Here is a 24,412-nt window from a genome sequence, read left to right as displayed (position 1 = left end):
GCTGGATACATTCCAGTCTCAGTTTTCCTCTACAGTTTTTACACTCTTCAGCTCCCTCTAGTAACATGGAAGCCATTCCGTGAAGTCTTAACAGATGTCATGCCAACTTGTCCCTTTTCCTTATCAGTGTTTTCCATACATTCCTTTCCTCGCCAATTCTTCAGAGAATCTCCACAGTCCTTACCTTATCAGTCCACGTACTTCTCAACATTCTTCTGTAGCACCACATCCCAAATTCTTCGGTTCTCTTTGTTTCTGGTTTTCGCACAGTCCATGTTTCACCACCATACAATGCCGTGCCTCAGCATATATTATCAGATGTATGCTCCTCAAATGAAGGCCAGTTTTTGACACTAATAAACTTTTCATGGCCAGGAATGTCCATTTTTGCCAGTGCTAATCTGCTTTTTATGTCCTCCTTGCTCATGTCATTTGTTATTGTGGTACTTAGGTAACAAATTCCTTAACTTCATCTACTTTGTGATCACCATTCCTGATGTGAAGTTTCTCACTGTTCTTATTTCTGCTGTTTCTAATTACCTTCATCTTTTGCTAATTTACTCTCAATCCATGTTCTGTACTCATTAAACTGTTCATTCCATTCAGCAGATCCTATAATTCTTCTTCACTTTCACTGGGGATAGCAGTGTCATCAGTGAATGTATCATTGATATCCTTTCACCTTAAATTGAATGAAAAATATAACACTTTTGTTAATAAAGTGCTTACCTTATTCAAACACTGTTTTCCCCCTAAACTTACCAAGGTTAGAGTAAAGTCTGCAAAGACGCCATGGATTACTCAAGGAATAGAGGTATCTTGTAAAACAAAAAGAAAACTGTATCTGTCAATCCGAAACAGTTCCGATGTTGATACTATAGCACATTACAAGAAATACTGCAAAATATTAAAGACTGTAAATACGGATATCAAAGCAAATATAGTACAAGGAAAAGATAGTCATATCAGAAAACAAAATAAAGGCTATCTGGGATATAGTGAAGGAGGAGACTGGTAGAACCATACATGAAGAGGGACAAATAGCATTAAGAGTAAATGATACATTGGTGACAGACATGTATAGTGTTGCAGAACTTTTTAACAAACATTTTATAACTGTTACTGACAAGATGGGGTTGTCAGGTTCTGTAGATGCTGCTATGGAATACTTCAGACCAGACATTTCAAGTAATTCCCATAATATGAATTTGACCCTCACTACCCCAGCAGAAATAATATCCATCATAAAATCTTTAAAATCAAAAACATCCAGTGGGCGTGATGAAATATCAACAAAATTAAAGAATGTGATTCTGAGTTAAGTAACATATTAAGCTATCTGTGTAACCAGTCATTTATCAGTGGAATATTTCCTGAATGATTGAAATATGCTGAAGTTAAGCCACTGTTTAAGAAGGGAGATAAAGAAATAGCATCAAATTTCCGTCCAATTTCACTTTTGCCGGCATTCTCAAAAACTTTAGAAAAAGTAATGTACAATTGGCTATATAACCATCTTATCTCAAATAACCTAATGTCAAAGTCACAGTTCGGATTTCTAAAGGGTTCTGATATTGAGAAGGCTATCTACACTTACAGTGAAAATGTGCTTAATTCATTAGACAAAAAATTGCAGGCAACTGGTATATTTTGTGATCTATCAAAGGCATTTGACTGTGTAAATCACAATATCCTTTTAAGTAAATTAGAATATTATAGTGTAACAGGAAATGCTGCAAAATGGTTCAAATCTTATATCTCTGGCAGGAAGCAAAGGGTGTTATTAGGAAAGAGACATGTATCAAGCTATCAGGCATCATCCAACTGGGAACTAATTACGTGTGGCGTCCCACAAGGGTGCATTTTAGGGCCCTTTTTCTTGTGTATATCAGTGACCTTTCATCAGTAACATTACCAGAAGCCAAGTTCGTTTTGTTTGCTGATGATACAATTATTGCAATAAATAGCAAATCAAGTGTAGTCTTAGAAAGGTCAGCTAATAAAATACTTGTGGGCATTAATCACTGGTTCCTAGCCAATTCTTTGTCACTAAACTTTGAAAAAACACACTACATGCAGTTCAGAACTTGTAAGGGATGCCCCCCGAGTATATGCCTAACATACGATGACAAGCAGATAGAAGAAGTGGACAGTGTTAAATTCTTGGGATTACAGCTTGATAATAAATTCAACTGGGAGGAGCACACCACAGAACTGCTGAAGTGTCTTAAATCTCTGTTTGCAATGCGAATTGTCGGACATAGGGGATATAAAAATGAAAAAGCTGGCATACTATGCTTACTTTCATTCCATAATGTCATATGGGATTATTTTGTGGGGTAATTCATCAAATTGAGCTAAAGTTTTCCGGGCACAAAAACATGCAGTAAGTTATATGTGGTGTGAACTCAAGAACATCCTGCAGAAGCCTGTTCAGGGAACTAGGGATACTAACTACTGCTTCCCAATATATTTATTCCATAATGAAATTTGTCATTAAAAATATATCACTTTTTCAAACCAACAGCTCAATTCATGGAATCGATACTAGAAATAAGAATAATCTTCACAAGGATTTAAAGTCACTTAGTCTTATACAAAAAGGTGTGCATTATTCAGGAACACATATTTCCAATAACTTGCCAGCAGCCATGAAAAGCTTAACAACCAATGAAATTCAGTTCAAGAGAAGCCTAAAGGATTTATTGGTGGGCAACTCCTACTCCATTGATGAATTTCTCAGTAGAACCAACTGATTTGTGTGTGTATATGACTTGTGCACAATTTCAGTGCAGTAATGTGTTCATTGTAAATATTTGTGTGTGTGTGTGTGTGTGTGTGTGTGTGTGTGTCTGTGTCTGTGTCTATATAAGTACAATATAACTTCTGCACCAGTTCAGTGCAGTAATGTGTTCATTGTAAATAAGTACTTAGTAGTTGTATTACACGTTTATTACCTTATAAACAAATAAAAAAAAAATATTTTAAATTCAGTGCATTAGTAATTGTAAAATGATTCTTTCATATAGCGTTCATTAAAAAATGACGACCATGCCACTTGGGACCTGTGGAATGGTACATTAGCTTATTTGTTTGAGTTGTAAATATTTGTCATGTATTGTTGTTTTTCTGACATGTTCTACATCCTGGAGGACCTCCTCACTGTGGATCAATTGGAATGAAAGTGAATCTAATCTAGTCTGTAATTCCTCCATGAACCATTCTTTCAATTTCCTTAGTCACTTCTTTGATGCAGAGATTGAACAGTAGGTGAAAGACTACATCCCTGTCTTCCATTCGTATTAATCTTAGTGATTCATTCCTGTTGTGCCACTCTTCGTTCCCTCTTGGCTCTTGTACATATTGTATATTACCTGTATTTCCATATAGCTTACCCATGTTTTTCACAGAATTTTGAACAACTTGCACCATTTTATAGTGTCTAACACTTTTTCCAGGTTGATGAATCCTGTTAACATATTGTGATTTTTCTTTAGTCTTGCTTCCATTATCAACCACAATGTCAGAATTGCCTCCTTGGCGCCTTTACCTTTCCTAAAGCCGAACTGATTGTCATCTAACACATCCTCAACTGTATTTTCGATTCTTCTGTACGTGATTCTTGTCAGCAACTTGGATGCCTGAGCTGTTAAGCTGATTGTGCAATAATTCTTGCACTTGTCAACTCTTGCAATCTTCGGAACTTTGTGAATGATATTCTCATGAAAGTCTGATGGTGTATCACCTAATTCTCACATTCTATACACCTGCGCGAATAGGCACTTCATTGCCACTTATCCCAATCTCTTTAGAAATTTTGATGGAATGATATCGATTATTTCTGCCTTATTCGACTGTAAGTCATCCAAAGCCCTTTAAATTCTGATCCTAATACTGGATCCCCGACCTCTTGTATATCGACTCCTGTTTCCTCTTCTGTCAGATCACAGGACAAGGTGCATTTAACAGCGGAATTCCCATTGCAGTCTTATTGTTACCACCCTTGCTTTTAATTTCACTGAGGGTTCTTTTCCCTGTAAGCTTAGTTATTGCTTTTGACAATCATTTCCTTTTCGATTTCTTTGCATTTTTCATGCAGTCATTTCGGCTTAGGTTCCCTGCACTTACTATTTATTTCATTCCAAAGCAAATTGCATTTCTGTATTCCTGAATTTCCCTGAACTTTTTTTACTTCTTACATCGATGAACTAAAATATTTCTTCTGTTATCCATGGATTCATCAAAATTACCTTCGTTGTGTCTGTTTTTCTTTCCAACTTCTACAGTTGTCCTTTTTAAAGATGTCTGTCTGTTCCTTTGAACTGCCTTCTGAGCTGTTCCTCATTGCATTATCTGTAGCCTCAGAAAACTTCAATCATATCTCTTCATTCCTTAGTACTTCCATGTTCCACTTCTTTGCATATTGATTCTTCCTGACTAGTCTCTTAAACTTCAGCCTACTCATCGTCGCTACTAAACTGTGATCTGAGCCTATATCTGCTCCTGGGTACACATTACAATCCAGTATCCAATTTTGGAATCTCTGCCTGACCACTACGTGACCTAACTGAAATCTTCCTGTATCCCCTAGCCTTTTCCAAGTATAACTCCTCCTCCTCCTCCTCCTCCTCTTGTGATTCTTGAACAGATCATTCAATATTACTAGCAGAAATTTATTTCAGAACTCAATTAGTCTCTATCCTCTCTCATTCCTAGTACCAAGCTCATGTTCTTCTGTAACCCTCTCTTCTACTCCTTCCCCTTTAACTGCTCTCCACTCTGCTATGACTATTAGATTTTCATCTCCCTTTATGTATTGGATCACCTGTTCAATATCCTCATGTACTTTCTCTCTCTCTCTCTCTCTTCATCTTTGGCTTGCGACGTTGGCATATGTACCGGAACTATCTTTGTTGATGTTTATCAATTCTGATGAGAACAACCTGTCACCCAACTGTTCGCTCTAACCCACTCTCTGCCCTACTTTCCTATTAATAAAGAATCATACTCCATCGTACTGTTTTCTGCTGCTGTTATTACCATATACTTATCTGACCAGATATCCTTGTCTTCTTTCCATTCTACTTCACTGACTCTCATTACGTGTAGAATGAGTGTTAACATTTCCCTTTTCAGATTTTCTAGCTTCCCTACCATGTTCAAAATCAGACATTCCATGCCCCAACTCATAGAATGTTGGTTATTCAGAGATCTGAATGGAGGGCTAGTCTGAAACTTTTGCCAATGGAGAGATCATTGTGACACTTTTTCAGTTACATGCCTGTCCTGTGGGTGCACATCATGTTTCTTTAATGCAGGGACTTCCATTGCCTTCTGCATCCTTGTGCTGTTGATCACCGCTGATTCTTCTGCCTTTAGGGGCAGTTTCCCAACCAAGGGCAAGGAAGTGCCCTGAACCTCTGTTTGCTCCTCCACCGTCTTTGACAGGGCCTTTGGCTGAACGGAACGACTTCTTGTGTTGGAAGCCTTCGACTACCATTGCTAATGATCTTTGTTCAAAATTTAAGTGGTGGTGGGTTTCAAACCTGTCACTGAGGACATTTTGATTACTAAATGAAGACACTACTCCTAGACCAGTAACTACCTCATTCTTCTTTTTATCTACACACATTTTAAGCTTGAAATATTCACATATTTTTTTAATATTAATTACCTGAAATCGTAATTTATTCTAAAAAGTGATTGTTCCTTTACCATCCTTTGCTTTCCCTATCTTCTATATGACACTTTTTTTTGACAAAATGCTTGAAACTTTGAATACTTGATTTAACAATTTTTCAATGTGCTGCTAGTGTGTTTCAGTATATTATTTATACAGTTATGTATATGTGCTCCTTTTTTACATGCAACTATAATACTAATTTTTCCCCATCTTGTGTATTATGTAAATGTTAGTATTCACATCATTTCAGTATTCATGTAGCAAATAAAGAGTTTAATGTGTGAAGCAAAGAAACATAATACAAGACAGCATTCACACTAGTTTTTGAGCACTAGCTTTATTTGTAGCCTAAGGACACACACACACACACACACACAGCAAGACTAATTGTTGACATTCTATTATTGAGAGTGTAGGGAAGGATGCAAGTAGTGAGTAGTGGGAAAGAGGTTGATCTTCTGACAGATCAACAATAAGATGATGATGATGATGATGATGAGCGTTTGGCGTCATTGGCCGGGAGGCCCCTTGCGGGGCAGGTCCGGCCGCCTTGGCGCAGGTCTTATTACATTCGGCGCCACATTGGGCGACCTGCACGCCGGATGGGGATGAAATGATGATGAACACAACACAACACCCAGTCCCTGAGCGGAGAAAATCTCCGACCCAGCCGGGAATCGAACCCGGGCCCGGAGGACGGCAATCCATCATGCTGACCACTCAGCTACTGGGGCGGACAACAATAAGATAAGAAGCATCCAGTGGGTACAGCTAAAAGACATTGAGGAAGGGGGGGAGAGAGGGGTGGGGAGGGGAGAGAGGTGGAGATGAAGAGGGAGAAAGGGAGGGGAGGAGAGAAGGTGAAGCGGTTGAAAAGGGAAAGTTAGTGAAGGAGGGGAAGGGGGGGGGGGAGAGAGAGAGAGAGAGAGAGAGAGAGAGAGAGAGAGAGAGAGAGAGAGAGAGATGCCAACCTGAGGTGGTTGGGTGAAGAGTAAGAAATGTATGGCAGATTTGGGCAATTGTGAGGTTCCTGGCACTAGAGTCAGAATGAGAAGAATGTTAACAAAATGCTGTTGAACGTCAAGTAGTGGCAGAACTGAAGGCACAGTAGTTTCCCAGTGCTAGATAATGTGTGTCTCCTGACCAAGGTATTACATTGAAAGCTCTTTCTTTTTAGCAGCTTGTCCTAAGGCAGTGATGCCCTCTGATCATTACATTCAGTGCCAGTCTTCTGAAGTTCTATGCACGGTGTGTGTGTGTGTGTGTGTGTGTGTGTGTGTGTGTATAGACATAAACTGGTTACTTGATGCCGCCATCATCATAAGAAGAGTGATGTCATGTCACCATCCAATTGTGCATGAATGTTCTAGGCTGTATGCTTTTCAATGTCTCAGGGAGCAGTTAAAAACAGTGGAACTCAGGTTAAAGTCTGGACTTTAAAGGGCTGATAAAATGGTGTCCCTCTCTTTTCTTAAAGTTTTTGACACCTTGTGAGGTGGTGCAGAGGTAAGCCACTGTACTTGTATTTTGGAGGAGGGTAGTTTGTATCGCCACCTGTACACCCATACTGGGATTTTCAGATATTTCTCAAATACTTTAGGCAAATGCCAGCATAGTTCCTTTTAAAGGATATGGCCTATTTCCTTCTGCAGTCTGAGTGTATGCTTAGTATACAATGACTTTTTGATGATATAAAATTCCAATCTTCTTGCCTGTTTTCTCAGGTCCCAGTAATATGCTCAGTTGCTGATATGATGCTTGTGCTGTTACTCAGTATGCAGGATTCCATTCCTCTCAAAGTCCCAAGCATCATAGTCAGTTAACATTTGTCTGCTTTCACTGGAGTGTAGTCACCATTCCTTTCTCATTCCTTAGTGCCTTGTTTTGGCTTGTGCATATTACACATGATGATCTATGAGCCTTATTACAGAAGATAAGATTCAAAAAGGCAACTCCTTCATCTGCAGTCATTGCTGAGTGCTTTTTACAAACACACATATGTTTTATGTTTTGTTTTTCAATTGAAACTTTAAGAAGCCACTAGAAGCACACTTTACGGTGGCTTAGTTTCTTTGCAATGCTGACTTGACAATTCCTGTAACTTAATCCAATCTGAGAAGCAATTTTGGAAGCCGCCAGGTCTGTTGCTTTCAGTGGGATAACAAATGATGATAAAATTCTTGTCTGTAGTATTCATTCACAGATAATGATTTTGACTCATCTGAAATCATTTACAATCTTTCTTGAACTCTTGGGCACATTTGAAACCTTTCAGGTGTCTCATTACCAGTCAGTGCATTTAATCTCTACATTATTTCTGCCTGAATAATAAATTTGGTAATTATTTATTACATAGTCTTATGTGAACTTGCTTGTACAGTGTGAATAATACTAACATAACCTTCTGTGAAGACCTGCCACACACATTCCCCACTACAGATATCCCCCACCTGTACCTCACAGATGTCAGAGCACACTCGCTCGAACTATACACTCGGAAGAGGTCTTGTTTATAAATAATCCAGCCTTGTTTATCTGTCTGAACAATTTATGGTTCTGTTTAGTCAGGATGAGGTACCAAAGGCAAAGCATGAATCCAGGAGCATCAAAATATAACATTACTTACATCTATTGCCATTATGTCAGTTACTTGGGATTTGGAGTTACTGTTTTCATTAACAAGAGGCATTCATAAGGGTAAAGAACAATGGAAGACAGGAGGACAGAGTGTAATTAAAGGTTTAGGTAAATTGTAGGATTGCTATTTGTGTTTGAGACATATACTTCAACTTTTAAATGTTGTTTTGCTATACATCCTTAGATCTACCAAAATTATTTCATTCATCAGTTGTTGCGAAAACTACTAAAGGGCTTAATGAACTTGTCTCTATACATATCGGGACTTGTTCTCAAAACTGAGTTTTTTATGCTGTGTTGCAAATTGGTTACCAAAGCTATAATCTGTTGAAATTGGATTGATAATTTACTGTATGAAATTGCAGTCAGTAATGGAATACTGTGTGCTATATCGAGACTCCAACCTCAAACATTTCTTTTGGGAGTGCTAGTCTGGCAAGGTTTACAGTTGGACTTATGAGAAATTTCTTAATAGGGATACAGGTGCTGAGAGAAGTGAAGGTGTGAGATCAGATCATGGCTCTGCTTGGAAAACTCAATTGGTAAGAGCATTTCCACCAAAATGCCTCTTTTTGAATTTCTCTTGTTCTGGCACTCAGTTCTAATCTACAGGAAAGTTAAGAAACTGTGTATACTCTGTTGGAGAGTAAAAAGGTTCATTTTGTAATTATAAAATAACTGGGAACATTTGGAAGGTGAAGGTATTTTAACACAGTGCATAGCAGATGTGCTTCACAGACCAAAATTTAATTTTTATACTTTGCCCATACTTTGTCTTTGTGTGGCAGCACATCATATTGTACACTCTACACTTTGTGTATAACCTTTATATTTAATTGTGTATTTGTTATATCAAAAAAGTATTTACAATAATTTATCCATTTGATTGGTTTTGTTATGTGAAGAAAGTTTGTACTTTTATATTCTTTGATTTTTAATGAAACTGCCTTTCAAATGCCACCTGATTGCTTTGAAGGGAGGATAGTGATATAAAGTTCATTAATATTGATTTGAAACGTTTCACAGAACTATCTGTGTAGTAAATTTATGCATCTGGCATAGTAAGACCCCCATGTTGTTGCTGTTGAATAAGCTTCCTGCCCCTCTTCCCCCACCTGCAGTCCCTCTTCCTCCTACAAATTGTTTTCATTTCTGCATGACTGTTGGATGTGTTCATTTGATCCAGTACTGGTTGGTTGGTTGGTTGGTTGGTTTGGGGAAGGAGACCAGACAGCGTGGTCATCAGTCTCATCGGATTAGGGAAGGATTGGGAAGGAAGTCGGCTGTGTCCTTTCAGAGGAACCATCCCGGCATTTGCCTGGAGTGATTTGGGGAAATCACGGAAAACCTAAATCAGGATGGCCGGATGCGGGATTGAACCGTCGTCCTCCCGAATGCGAGTCCAGTGTCTAACCACTGCGCCACCCCGCTCGGTACTGGCACCGGCAGTCAACAGTATTGCAGTTTTCTACTCATGAGTTCTGCCACTGTGACAAATTATTGTATTAACATCTAGAAACCAACTAAGCAAAACTTTCAATTGAACCCCTGCTGTACCAGGGGGGAGGGTGCTACTTTGTGCCCACCTTCTGTAAATGTTGTAATTTCGATTGATATTTCATATTTTAAAATTCTTATAAAACGTGTGTTGTTTTTTATTATTTCCTATACCAGATTTTATAAATGTATAAATTTTTCTGTTAAACTTAATCTGTTAATTTAAGTGAACCTCCTTAGCAGTAGATGTGATTTGACAAGGATTGTCTTATTCCATAAATTATAACATTTTGGCAGTGTAGTACCTCAGTGCATTGAATTTCTCTGTGTGCGTAGTAACAGTAATCTCAATAACAGTTCGTTTCTGTATGATTTCTGATTGTTTCTTGTTCCTTCTTATTCAGTGCCATTTTGTCCAGTGTTAGAGACAACAGTGATTGAAAATGTACCATCGCTATCATACTGAGAGAGAAGTATTAGAAATTTTAGAAGAATCTGCAGATTTGGAAATTGAATTTGGTGAGTGACACTGAAGAGGAATGTGTTGTATGTGAGGATTTGGACAGTGATAGTATAGAGACACTTGGAAGAGGAACTCTGCGCACCTGCAGAGAATGATAACACAGCTGGTGAGGTCACTGACAAGACTGGAAAAGTTATTACATTCAGGCATCATCGTACCGCAAGGCGTGTAGCACAAAACATAGTGAAAGAGTGAGAAGGCATAAGAAAAGAAGGTAAAGTAGGAACAATAATAGAATCATTTGAAAAGATTTGTTCTCCAGAAATTGTCACCATAATAAAGCATACCAATGGAGAAGCATTGACACAGAATTTAGACTTGAATTCATGGCATATGTCGGGTTACATATTATGGGGAAGGAGAGCAAGAGTCAGTCATGTAGTCTTGATGTATGGTCCAACACCTCAGGAAGATTTGCTTATACTGCTACTATGAATAGAACTAGCTTCCATCATCTTACTAAAATAGTAAGATTTGATGACAGAGACACAAAATGAGCGTAGGGAATGTGACAAGTTCGCTGCAGTATGAGACGTATTTGAGGAAATGATTGAACTACTCTCAAAATATTATTCTGCTGGGGTGGACACCGTTATTGATGAAATGTTGCCTTTGTTGTGTGGCAGATGCCCCTTCAAGGTCTTCATGAAGGAAAAACTGGGAAAGTGTGGTATGCTTGTATGAATGCTCAAACTCTTTTAAAACCAGATATGTTCTCAGCATGGAGTAGTATGCAGGGAGAAAAAATGATAGTCCACAACAATCAAATTCAACTTCAGTTGTAGTGAAATGCCTGGTTGTTCCTATAAATATTTCAGGGTGCGTTGCCACCACAGACATATATTACAGTTCAGTTGAATTGGTCAAAGATTTTGGAGGAATCACAAGCTGACTCTTGTGGGAACATTACAAGTTAATAAGAAGCATATACCACAAGAACTGAGACATCTCAAAATCAAATGGTGACAAAATTTTCTATTAAGAGGGCTACAAGAAGATGGCTGCTATCTATTTTCTATACTCTTGTGGACATTGCAGTATTAAATGGCTATACATTGTTTCTGCTCAACTCCCCATGGTGGGATAAGACAAAATCTAATAAGCAGCGGCTTACTATTCAAGAACTGGGACTACAGCTCACGAAACCATACAGTGAAGAAAGGACTGTGTATAATAGAAGACTCCAGAAATGTGTGGTTTCAGCCATGGGAGGTATTCTCGGATGGAATATCAAGCAGAAGTTCGTTGCAAAAGAAGCTAAAGGAGGGAGGGGATGATGTCATTCGTGTTGTCATGAAAGCAAGTCAAAAGCAGTAAAGTACAATAAAGTGGACAAAACAGGAATGATCTGTGAAGCTGTAAGAGATACATGCAATAAACACAGCAAGAAAACTGGTACATGTTCAAAGTATGAAGACTTTATAAATCTGTAATGACTGTTACTATCAGTGCAAGGAAATACTGCTCAAGGAAATAGGTCTAAAGAAATTTAAATGACAAAAAAAAAATGAAAAATTCTAAATACTTTTTTGTATAGTGTGCTAAAAGAAATTTAAAATTTCTGGGCTTTTAGTTCACATCAGTAGCTCTTTATACAATATTTTGCTGATAAAGGTCAATAAAAATTTAAAAAAAACCTGAGTTGTAAAAAGTTTTTGGTGGGCTCAAAGTAACCTCCCACTCCCCATTGGTACTGTGCATTATGAAAAGTACGTTTGTAATGTAAGGGTTTTAATCTTAGTGCATTTCAGTTGTAAAACTACTTACTCTCTTTTAAATTAAGTTTCATACTTAATGATATGATCTTCCACAGTTGCCATTCTGAATTGCTACAAAATTCTGTTTTCCTGTGAGCGCAATGCGTCGCCGGATGTCAGATGCAATTTTAGCTCTGGAAATTGAGCCTCCCAAAAAGAGAATAGCTTCTAACGGTAATAAATTGCCTGATCCAATAAGAGAGGGGGAGATCCTCACAGATGTGTTAGGAAAACGGTGGAGACTTGGAAGATCAATAGGTGTTGGAGGTTTTGGTGAAATATACCTGGGTAAGTAATGGAAATCAATTTTTGTATGTGAGCATTAGTTATAGGCGTAAAATATTTCCAATACTATCACATTACAGTGAAGCTGGAGCTCTATCTTCTTTAATTTACTCTTCTCGTTTGTATTAGTTGGAGTTTGTGTTATTATTATTATTATTATTATTATTATTATTATTATTATTTTTTTTTTTTTTCATTGTCGTCGTTGTTTTTTGGTGGTGGTAGTGGTGGTGGTAGTGGTAGTGGTAGTGGTAGTGGTAGTGGTAGTGGTAGTAGTAGTAGTAGTAGTATAATACAGCACCTAATGGTGGAACTGCATCGCCCATCCCTCCCCCCCCCCCCCCCCCCCCAAACCGTCAGTAACCAGTAACATTAGTCTTCCTCATAATGCCTCTCTTCTGAACAGCTATAAATACTTCCCTCCATACCGTGACAGATTTTTCAGTGGTGATGCTGTGTTATCAATTGATGTCTGAACAAAACTTCATAAAGCTTGGCAACATGCTGGAAGTTGCCCTCCTCACCACTACCTGTGTCTGCTGCTACTTGTAAGCAGACATAATCATTTCCTTGTGTGTGCGTCTCACCATCCCCACCTCTACAGTGATGCCTTCAGTGAGATTTGCACTGTGGTAGTTATAGTATGGAAGATGAGAGGCAAGCTATATACTCTCTACAGTTAAATTTAGTATGAATTTTAGTAAATAGCACAGAGACTTTGGAAGTTAGTGATGCAAGTTGAAATATGTATCTGGGAATTACAAGGTAAAGTGTTACACTATAAAGAAAATATGTATCAGTTTAAGTTTATCTTGTAATTATATTCAATAAGTAGATTTTAGAGTGGCTACAATCATCTCTACAATCATCTCTAAATAGTTTAGTGTAACATTACTCCCAATTCATATGTAAGTATTGTACAAAAATACCAATCTGAGAGGCGTTGGAAGTGTTACTCCGGCAACAGCATGCAGTATGTTTCTATCTTCAGGTACCATCTCGAAAAGGTTAAGAAATGAAGTTTAGCACCAGAGCTGTGATGTAAGTAAATCAAATCCAGTTTCTATTGTGTGCAGAGTATTCTGCCAATTTCACAATGCATGATCATCTTGGACTTCTAAACACAGCTATATTGCTGATATTAAAGTATTGATGTGTTCTCGTACATGTTAAGAAATTCATTCAGTGTACTAAACTACAACCAAATTGTAATATTATTAGTATATGTGCATTTTTATTTACATTAAATTTGATGAAATATTCCATTCCGATCATTTTACTTGGTTCGCCAAATACAAGGAAATCTCTGGAATTCAGTATGCACAATTTGTTTTCGCTTTAGCACAGCATGAATTTCTAGTTTTTTCCCAGCAAACTCTATTTTCTATACATTTCACTAAACACAAACTGGTAGCATTTGTTAACTAAGACTGGAGCCAATTTCATATCACTTTAAATGTATTTGAATATCCAGCTCTATAAAAGAAACTCTTTCAGAGGGGGAGGGTTGATAGTGATTTCCTGAAAATATTGTACAGTCATCTTGGTGTGTTAAAATGTTTCATCAAAAAATACACTACAAAGAAGAAAAGTATAAAATGTAGTGTCTACTGTATGAATGTTAGCTTTGTCATCTCAAAAGTTTTTGCATTTCTGTGTTATTATTTCAGAGGTGCAAATTTTTTCAAGCTTCATTGTGAAATTGTAATGATTTAACATTGGCTTTTTCCATCAAATACCTCATTTTGTCATTGTCTTTGGAGGCCTCCGTATGTGGAAGATGTAGTAATAGTACTACCACAAATACTTATTGTTTCACAATTAAAAATGTACACACGTTCTTTGACTGTAAATTCATACTTAAAGCAACTAGTTGTCATTAATTTCAAGCAGTAATTCTTTTACTCCCAGTTTGTTGTTAATGTTGAATGCAGATCATTCGTGAATATGTCCTAACTGTCACAGAATTAATCACCATAGCCAAATATAAAATAGATGGGTAAAAGTGTGTATTTTAAGGGTTATGGAAATGCTTCAATGAAAGGAATTGTCACTCAAAGGACCACAAGGATTTTTTTATGTATGGACTGATAAACTTACGCTTTGGGCACACTTCTCATGGAATTTTATGGTACAGCTAATCACTTAATTGTTATCATTCTGTAAATCAACAAACTGGATATTTTGTTGATAGATATTTATGCAGAGATAAGGAAACTATTGTGTAATGCAAGTTATATAGTTGTTGGTTGTGTGTGTGTGTGTTTAATTGTATGTTCTTTATGATAATAAAACAAATGTATTATAAGAGGTCTTTTTATTTATTCACTCCCACACATGAGCAACCCACAAGGCACCTTACTCATTGGGATTTATTCAGTACTTGAAAGTAAAGCTGTTCTCAACCTGAAGGTTGGTTTGAAGTGCTTTACTAGGTATGTTATTATTGGAGGTGTTATGCCCTTGCCTTCCTCTGACTTTTGAACTGACTTAACTGCTCAGTTATATAGTGACCCACAGTTTAATATGGACTCCGAACCATTGTGCAACTTGGGAATTTACACATCAAAAATTGATGCCAGAAATGAAAGAAGTGATAATTGACAGAAAACACCCTAAGCCAACTGGGGATCAACCCCCAGACCCTTGGATCTGTAGTCTGTCAGTTACCAAAAATTTAGTGTTTTGATTATTCAAAACACTTTAGGTAGCTACTTTTATACAGTGTATTCATTTTAGCAGGGATATATGGTGATATCACGATAGCCATATGACAGGTACAGTATCTGGAATTGCCCAAGAATGTTTTTTTCCAATGTTGCTCCAATACTTGTGCTCAGATGTTTTCCTTGCTTCCTATCCCTTCTTCCTTCAGCACAGTTTCTTGTAGAATTTTATTCATGATCACAGTTATCAAACTTTAATTCCCACAGCATTCATATATTCAGTAATTGCCATTCTGGTGTGAAAGTTTCATGTTTTTACTGTTGTATGTATCAGCAAATGACCCAAAAAGTGATGTCTTGCAAAAATTTGTACTTAGCAATTGAATTTAGGACATGTCATGTTGCTTTTCTTTACAGTATGTAAACTCATTGGTTGTATATTGGTTAGGACTGTAAGAAAGTGAAGCTTTTTTGTATGTTTTGTAACTAGAAGGGAAACAACCTTGCAGAGTAGTGTTCTCTTGAGTACACACTATTTGTCAAAACTAATAGACTTTTCCTTGTAGTGGGGATGTGTTTGTCATACAGCACAGTAATTTATTTATGCTTAGGCAGTAAATCTACCAAAGCTTTTGTATTTGATTGACTCCAAAATCTATAACTTTGTTTCAGGAGCGAAAACCGAAGCAGTACCATTTCAGTATGTATGTACTAAGAATGTTAAATTTGTGCTAAAGCTTTTCAGATCCTTAATGTGATGGCTGCAAGTAACTACTCACTTTCACCCTTTCAAAAAATATTTAATGTTGAGAGCTGCATCACATTTCTTTTTGTCTGAAAGAAATTAGTAACTTTATGTGAATGTGCAGCAATGTTACGGTCCACTCAGTGTCCGTATGCACACTGAAATGTTCCTAACATTTGCAAATGTTTTAGAAAGTGAATTTCATATTTGATATTTTCGTTTGTTTATGTGCTGTGTAGCTTCCCATGAAATCGGCAGGGCAGTTGGTACAGACGCGGAACATGTTGTGAAAGTAGAGCCACATAAAAATGGACCACTTTTTGTGGAAATGAACTTTTATATAAGAGCTGCAAAACCTGAGATGAGTAAGTACTTTCTTTTGCTTGTACTGCTTTTTGCATTTTGTCGTCTTGCTTCTGATACTCTATTGTTGTTCTCAGTTAATGAGCCCATTGTTCATAATATTTGAATAGTTTATCAGTAGTATTTAGTGTCCTTTGATTGTTGTTCACTTTTAGACTAACTTGCATATTGTACACAAAATGTGCAGTCTTTGATAATATGAGGGTTGGAACTTAAATAGTGGTAACTATCTATTCACAACTGATTCAAAAGAGCTACATGTTTGCTCCTGTTCCTGTCCTTCGGAATAGTCACCATCATTGTGTAGAACCTGTTGCCAGCAATGTGGAAGGCATAGTATACTGTTAGCAGAGCCTGTTCTGTTGATGGTGCGAATGGAACAGTCTGCTGCGTGTCGAATCTCTGGAACAGTTCTGAAGCAAATGCCACAAAGTGGTTCCTTCATCTTTGGAATCTAATCACAGTCACAAGAACTTAAGTCCGGAGAGCACGATGGATGGTACAGTACTTCCTAGTCCCATCGACCAAAGAGAGCAGCCACAGCTTGCATTGTATACGGCCGCGCATTGTTGTGCAAAATGAGCAGAAATGGTTTGAGCAGAGTGTTGCTGCCGCTTCTTTCTCAAAGCTGGTCACAGGTGATGCTCTAAAAACTGTGTGTGTGTGTGTGTGTGTGTGTGTGTGTGTGTGTGTGTGTGTGTTGTGTGAGCAATCACCTGAGGGGGCTCCATCCAGGAAGGCTGACTTAAAGTAAGGAGATAGGGAAGAGAATGACAACTCAGCTGTGTACCCAGAACACCACCATTAATTGACAGGAAAGTACTTAGGAGTATGTATGGTATACAAACAGGAAGATAAAATGGTATGGGTGCAGGTGGAAGGAAAGGGGAATTAGAGGTGTACGGCAACAATTTGAGATGATTGAATCTATGAGAGGGAGACAAAACGTGTAATATTGAAGAACCTGTTCCCAAGTGTGTAATCCAGAAAATCGTAAGCTTTGGCAGCATCCATATTGCGTTGATTAAGAAGCAACAGATGTGTTGTGCAGTGTGCCCTTAGTGACAGGTTAGTTGTGGCCATGCTTGGTTCATCGTTTGCTTGTGGCCATACTGCAATAGTATGGTGCGCAACTGACCCACAAAGGAGTTAATTGATGTGATTGCTATTGTCTCCAGTGAGATAGAAAATTCCAGTGACAGGGCAGGAATATGAGGTGCTGGCAAGAGATGTGGAACAGGTCTTGCAGTTAGTTCTTCCACAGGAATAAGACCCATTCATTAGGGTGTTGTGAGCATATTGTGTAGGTTGGGGTGACTGTATTCCTGTATGAGAGGCAGGAGGAGATAATTGGTAGGATATTTCTAATGTCATTACACAATGAGAGGTATTTAAATCTGTAAGAGAGAAAGTTTCTCTGTTATTAAAGACCAGTATGATATTAACAGTGTAGGAAAAGACAGATAGCTACTTACTGTAAAGAAGACATGTCAAGTTGCAAACGGGCATTACCCCATCAGGGGCTGGGCCACCTATGAAAGCAGCCATGTCATTTACCATCTCTGCTGCAATCATTGCACATCTTTTTATATTGGATGACTACCAACCAGCTGTCCACCAGGATGAAAGAGTGCCGCTAAAATGTGACCAAGAACAAAGTACACCACCTTGTCGCACAACATGCAGCTGAAAATAACACACTTCATTCCAATGGTGGGTTCACTACGTGAGCCATCCGGATCCGTCCCTCCACCACCAGCTTTTCTAAACTGCGCAGATGGGGTTTCCCTTACAGTATGTTCTCCACTTCTGTAATTATCCCGGCCGCAACCTATGGTAATTTACTGTCCCCACACCCTCCATCCAACAGTTTCCATCCCATCTGTCCTATCATCTTTTCTCCATTCTCCTCTCCCACCCGTATGTGCAGCCCTCTGCCAATACATCTACCCATCTTTCCCTTCTCCTCTCCTTTTTTCCCCGCCTCCCTACCACACAACCTGCTGATGCTCTGCCTGTTGACAGTCTAGTCCCTGCATACCCCACCAGGCAGTGTTCATCTCTTTCTTTCACCACCCGGATATTACTATCCGTTTCCCTTCCCCACCCTCTCCAGACATCTGCTTGCATCCTACGTGATAGTTGCATTCCGGCACGAAATGCTGGAATTGGCGATAGTATGCGCATGAGGTATGCTCGCTTGTGTGTGTGTGTGTGTGTGTGTGTGTGTGTGTGTGTGTGTGTGTTTCACTGATGAAGGCTGTGGCCAAAAGCTTTAAGTGTCTGCTACTTGACGTGTCTTCTTTACAGTAAGTAGCAATTTGTCTTTTCCTGTATAGGTGATATTCTTACCTGGAGTTTCCAGTGTTTGGTCCAGCACAATATTGTGTGATAAAGAGGTTACTCCTTTTTGTTAGTAATCGGTGGATGTGCATGGGCATGTGGCGTGGAAGATTTGTTTTCGGTTGACGTAATGGGGGTGTTGTTTGTATGCAACAGGCTCAGCAAAATCTTCAGCATATTGAGATTGGAACTATTAATCTTTGCAGATGCTATTTCCACTGCTGGCAAATGTGTGTGGGTGAGCAAGTTTGGATTTTGAACATTTAACCCAGCAGTTCATATTGAGCTATTCTGGGTGATTGGCAGGTTGAATGTGAACTGATTCCTAAGAAAGCATGACTGACGTGCTCAACATTCAGCAGTGAGGCTCAGCTGAAACAATTGGAAGTGTGTTTTGATATTTTGGAGGAATCTTAATATTGGCCTTAATGGACCTACGCTAGATGGGGATTTAGAGTTATAACTGTCTATTAAAGATATCTGTAGATGGTCCATAACATGTTGGCATAGAAGAGTGTCATGGCAATGACCATGGCAGTACTATACATTTGTTTGCAAGTTTTGTCTGTAAAGTACTAATAGTTATGTGAAGAATACAGGATGGACATTGTGTCCCTCTACAAGCACAGTTGTTTCATTTTATCTTTAATAACACAGTTACTTGTCCAAAATGTCTGTATGTGCATGGCAATTATCCCTGCACAGCTTGATAAACCTCCGGCTGTTCGTCTTTGCCCAGTAGTTCATTGATGCTTGTTGGCTGGAATGCTTGCAGATCTAAGTCCATTTTCCTGTGGAGTTGCATTGTGCCTCTTTCAATTTCAAGTTCTGCAGGACACTTTCTGGTTGACTTGCAGGGTTAACGTGTCACTAATGCACTAATTTTGACACATTTCCCTCCAGGTTGATGGATGGCCAGAGTGGGAGGTGCCCGAAACACTTCCAGGGGAAAGGCTTTCCTCTCCCCTATGGTCAAAGTCCAACAGCTTGGTGGCTCCTTACTGAACCATTTATCAAAGTTACCTGTCACCTGATGCACACAGTTATCACTGAGTGCTCCTCTATAGTGAAGTCACTGGCATCTTCACCAAACATGGAGAGGCAAACAATGAACTGGCCAATCCACAGACATTTTTCTCCTCCTCAGGCAGTTACGTGGCAGTCACATAACAACCACATTGCAATTCATGTGAGGAGCATTGTAACCAAATCAGTGATCAGCATGAAAGGTTCAAACCTCAAATATCTTACCTGCTTACACTGTTACACACATTTAATTTGGGTATAAACACTGTCTAGCCATTCTGTATAGTGACCCATTGTTTAAAAATTTAAAAAAAGGTTTTGTTAGTTAACCAAAGTATGGGAAAAATGGTAAGTGCTGCCAAGATGGTGGGAAGTGGTTGGGGGTATTGGCAACATAAAGTAAGTTGCCAGTAGCAGTGACAAGTAGATGTCAGTTGGTAAAGAATTGGTAAAGGAAGTGGTCTTTGTAGGGGGGCTAGGGTAAATACATTAAATCATATTACCTCCTTGGCACACTGATATTTCAGGAATATTGGTCAGGTTTTTCATTTGTGTGTATTTAGTACCAGTTTCAAATTAAGTTATAGAACAGCTGCAGATACCATGTTTGTTTTGTGTCATGATACATGTTTAATTTTATTCAGTTAAAACATTGCTGATTGTAGGGTTTTCTTGTGCGATGCATCCTTCCACTGTGATGTCTGCAAGCATGTTTCATTAGAATTTTCCACTTTAGCACTGATGTTTTGCATAAAACAATTTTTTTTGTGGGGGGGGGGGGGGGGGGGCAGGGGGTGAACAATGAATTATAGCAGTGCTGACTATGAAGCAAGTTTGTCTATGCTTGGTTTGCTGGCTGACTTTATCTGTAGTTGCAATGGATTTTCATAATTTTTTTGTAGGATGTTCTCTCTTATTTATGTTCCTTGTACTCCTTTGTGCTCAGAACATCTTTTGCTCGTGGGTTACTTTGTTCTTAAATACCAGTGACTGCCATCTGTGGGCATGGGTTTTCTTTAATGTATTTTCTGTAAGCTTGCTTTCTGCTGTATGGTCATCATTGTTGCATTGTATTTGGCACCTCTTGTGTGTGTAATGTCAGTCATTGAATAAATTAATGAAGATACATATTTTGCAGTTGCTATTTTACCTTCGGGTTAGATTTTGGGGCTGTGTTCACATGAAGTAAAGGAAGTGCACACCATTCTTATGTCCACACTCCTTGTTCACTTCTTTTTTCTGAGTGCAGCCTCTGCTTGGATCTGTGTAGACTACTGTTGCTCCCCACCTAAAATCAGATTGATACAGTCATTGTCATTAAGCTAAAATTTTAAGAAAACATTATGTACCCCACAAGCTTTAGAAAGGTGAGTGAAACTCGCTACAATATTGGTTTTGTATGGCTGAATCATTCACAGTGTTCATATTGCAAGTTATGAACAGAACTGCATGTAAAATCTGGATTGTGTAATTATAAATTTGTATAATGGTTGTTTGTGCTGTTACATATATGTGTTTGTTCAGTCCTGTTTTTTATCCAACTGCTAGCATATGAACAGCTGTCGACAGGGCAGAGAAGAAAGACAGTTGTGAAAAAAAGTGTCAAGAATGCGGAGAAAATGAGAAACACCTAAAACAACAAGTGATACTAAAAAATTTGTATTCCAAATTATGTATATGAAATGAAAAATTGAAACAGAGAGCTGACTTTAATTCATAAAATAAGTAAAAGAGAATTTTCATGGAATTAAGTTTTAACATGTGTGTCTTATTAAATGTTTCATTTATGTAGCGAATATGTACATAATGGGAATTATTTGTAATTGTTTCTTTAACGAAGCAAGGAGCAACATAATAATGATGCTATGTGACAGTACTTATTTCTTTGCACAGTTCTGGAAGTGGCAAAGAAGAAAGAGGCTTCAGCATCTAGGAATGTCTCCTTATGTGGGTGCAGGATCACATATGTATAAAGGTGATAGATATAGATTCCTTGTTTTGGAACGATTTGGATTGGATTTGAACAAATTGTTTTTGAAGTACAAAAGGAAGTTTCATTTAAAGACTGTTTTGTACCTGGGCATCCAAATAGTAAGTTCAGCAATATCTGTAGTCTTTAACTACTCCTAGCCTTGTAAATAATATACTGAGCATCTTAATTCTTTCTTACAGTTAGATGTTCTTGAATACATCCACAGCCAAGGCTACATCCATGCTGATATTAAAGGTTCTAATCTGCTTATTGGTCATAGACATGGTACAACAAATAATGTGTACTTACTCGATTTTGGTCTTGCTTGTCGTTACATGGGGCGAGATGGCAGGCATAAAGAATATCATTCTGATCTGCGCAAAGCACATAATGGCACAATCGAATATACAAGCAGAGATGCTCACATTGGAGGTAGGTTACCAGTTTTCTTTATCAAGTTCAAGTAAAATAATTTTGCATGACATATTTGAAAATAGTCTGCAAAATTCTGCTGCACCTGAGAGATGCAGGTAGTACTCATTTCATCTAGTTCAGTAGACAATCTGTCAGTACTGGTGCTATGACCTTATGTGGACTCTGTATTAGTAAGAGTAGGATACACCCCCCTCTCCTTCCCACACCCCCCCTCTTTCCTGCACCCCTCTGTCCCCACCCCCTCTTTTTTATTGATTCAAAATACATAATTTGACAAATAGGGGGCACTTTTTACTTTATCTTGTCACATAATAGCTTTTCCGTGCCATGCAACAATTAATTCGGTCATAATTTCCCACCCCTACCTCTCTCACAACCCAACCCCTCTCTCACAACCCACCCCCCTCTCTCACAACCCACCCCCCTCTCTCACAACCCACCCCCCTCTCTCACAACCCACCCCCCCTCTCTCACAACCCACCCCCCTCTCTCACAACCCACCCCCCTCTCTCACAACCCACCCCCCCTCTCCTCACAACCCACCCCCCTCTCTCACAACCCACCCCCCTCTCTCACAACCCACCCCCCTCTCTCACAACCCACCCCCCTCTCTCACAACCCACCCCCTCTCCTCACAACCCACCCCCTCTCTCACAACCCACCACCTCTGTCCCACCCCCACACCCCCCTCTGTCCCACCGCACACCCCCCCCCTCTGTCCCACCGCACACCCCCCCCTCTGTCCCACCGCACACCCCCCCCTCTGTCCCACCGCACACCCCCCCTCTGTCCCACCGCACACCCCCCCCTCTGTCCCACCGCACACCCCCCCCTCTGTCCCACCGCACCCCCCCCCCCCTCTGTCCCACCGCACCCCCCCCCCCTCTGTCCCACCGCACACCCCCCCTCTGTCCCACCGCACACCCCCCCTCTGTCCCACCGCACACCCCCCCCTCTGTCCCACCGCACACCCCCCCCTCTGTCCCACCGCACACCCCCCCCCTCTGTCCCACCGCACACCCCCCCTCTGTCCCACCGCACACCCCCCCACTGTCCCACCGCACACCCCCCCCACTGTCCCACCGCACACCCCCCCTCTGTCCCACCGCACACCCCCCCTCTGTCCCACCGCACACCCCCCCTCTGTCCCACCGCCACCCCCCCGCCCACCCCCCCCCCCCTCTGTCCCACCGCACACCCCCCCCCCCTCTGTCCCCACCGCACACCCCCCCTCTGTCCACCGCACACCACCCCGGTGTCCCACCGCACACCACCCCGGTGTCCCACCGCACACCACCCCGGTGTCCCACCGCACACCACCCCGGTGTCCCACCGCACCACCAACCCCGGTGTCCCACCCGCACACCACCCCGGTGTCCCACCGCACACCACCCCCGGTGTCCCACCGCACACCACCCCCCGGTGTCCCCACCGCACACCACCCCGGTGTCCCACCGCACACCACCCCGGTGTCCCACCGCACACCACCCCGGTGTCCCACCGCCACACCACCCCGGTGTCCCACCGCACACCACCCCCGGTGTCCCACCGCACACCACCCCGGTGTCCCCACCGCACACCACCCCGGTGTCCCACCGCACACCACCCCGGTGTCCCACCGCACACCACCCCGGTGTCCCACCGCACACCACCCCGGTCCACCCCGGTGTCCCACCGCACACCACCCCCGGTGTCCCACCGCACACCACCCCGGTGTCCCCACCGCACACCACCCCCGGTGTCCCCACCGCACACCACCCCGGTGTCCCACCGCACACCACCCCGGTGTCCCACCGCACACCACCCCGGTGTCCCACCGCACACCACCCCGGTGTCCCACCGCACACCACCCCGTGTCCCACCGCACACCACCCCCCGGTGTCCCACCGCACACCACCCCGGTGTCCCACCGCACACCACCCCGGTGTCCCACCGCACACCACCCCGGTGTCCCACCGCACACCACCCCCCCCGGTGTCCCCACCGCACACCACCCCGGTGTCCCACCGCACACCACCCCCGGTGTCCCACCGCACCCACCGGCCCACCACACCACCCCGGTGTCCCACCCGCACACCCACCCCCGGTGTCCCACCGCACACCACGGCCACCGCCCCGTGTCCCACCCGCACACCACCCGGTCCCACCGCACCACCCCGGTGTCCCACCGCACACCACCCCCGCGGTGTCCCCACCGCACACCACCCCGGTGTCCCACCGCACCCCCACCCCCGGTGTCCCACCGCACACCACCCCCGGTGTCCCACCGCACACCACCCCCGGTGTCCCACCGCACACCACCCCCCGGTGTCCCACCGCACACCACCCCCCCGGTGTCCCACCGCACACCACCCCCGGTGTCCCACCGCACACCACCCCGGTGTCCCACCGCACACCACCCCGGTGTCCCACCGCACACCACCCCCGGTGTCCCACCCGCACACCACCCCCCGGGTGTCCCCACCGCACACCACCCCGGT

General features: G+C 41.4%; 1 protein-coding gene across 1 annotated transcript in view; it reads left to right on the top strand.

The window, feature by feature from the left end:
- Positions 1-24,412, top strand: part of LOC126188294 (serine/threonine-protein kinase VRK1-like) — a 73,954-nt gene that overhangs the window by 9,280 nt on the left and 40,262 nt on the right. Inside the window, exons 3-7 of the mRNA XM_049929881.1 lie at positions 12,154-12,385; positions 16,033-16,158; positions 20,712-20,719; positions 21,428-21,616; positions 21,698-21,929. Of these exons, the coding sequence (XP_049785838.1) occupies positions 12,199-12,385; positions 16,033-16,158; positions 20,712-20,719; positions 21,428-21,616; positions 21,698-21,929 (742 nt within the window). The 5' untranslated portion in view covers positions 12,154-12,198. The remainder of the gene's footprint in view (positions 1-12,153; positions 12,386-16,032; positions 16,159-20,711; positions 20,720-21,427; positions 21,617-21,697; positions 21,930-24,412) is intronic.

Source organism: Schistocerca cancellata, chromosome 5 (assembly GCF_023864275.1).
Source record: "Schistocerca cancellata isolate TAMUIC-IGC-003103 chromosome 5, iqSchCanc2.1, whole genome shotgun sequence".
Lineage (NCBI taxonomy): Eukaryota > Metazoa > Arthropoda > Insecta > Orthoptera > Acrididae > Schistocerca > Schistocerca cancellata.
This window is presented reverse-complemented; position numbering and strand designations above follow the sequence as displayed.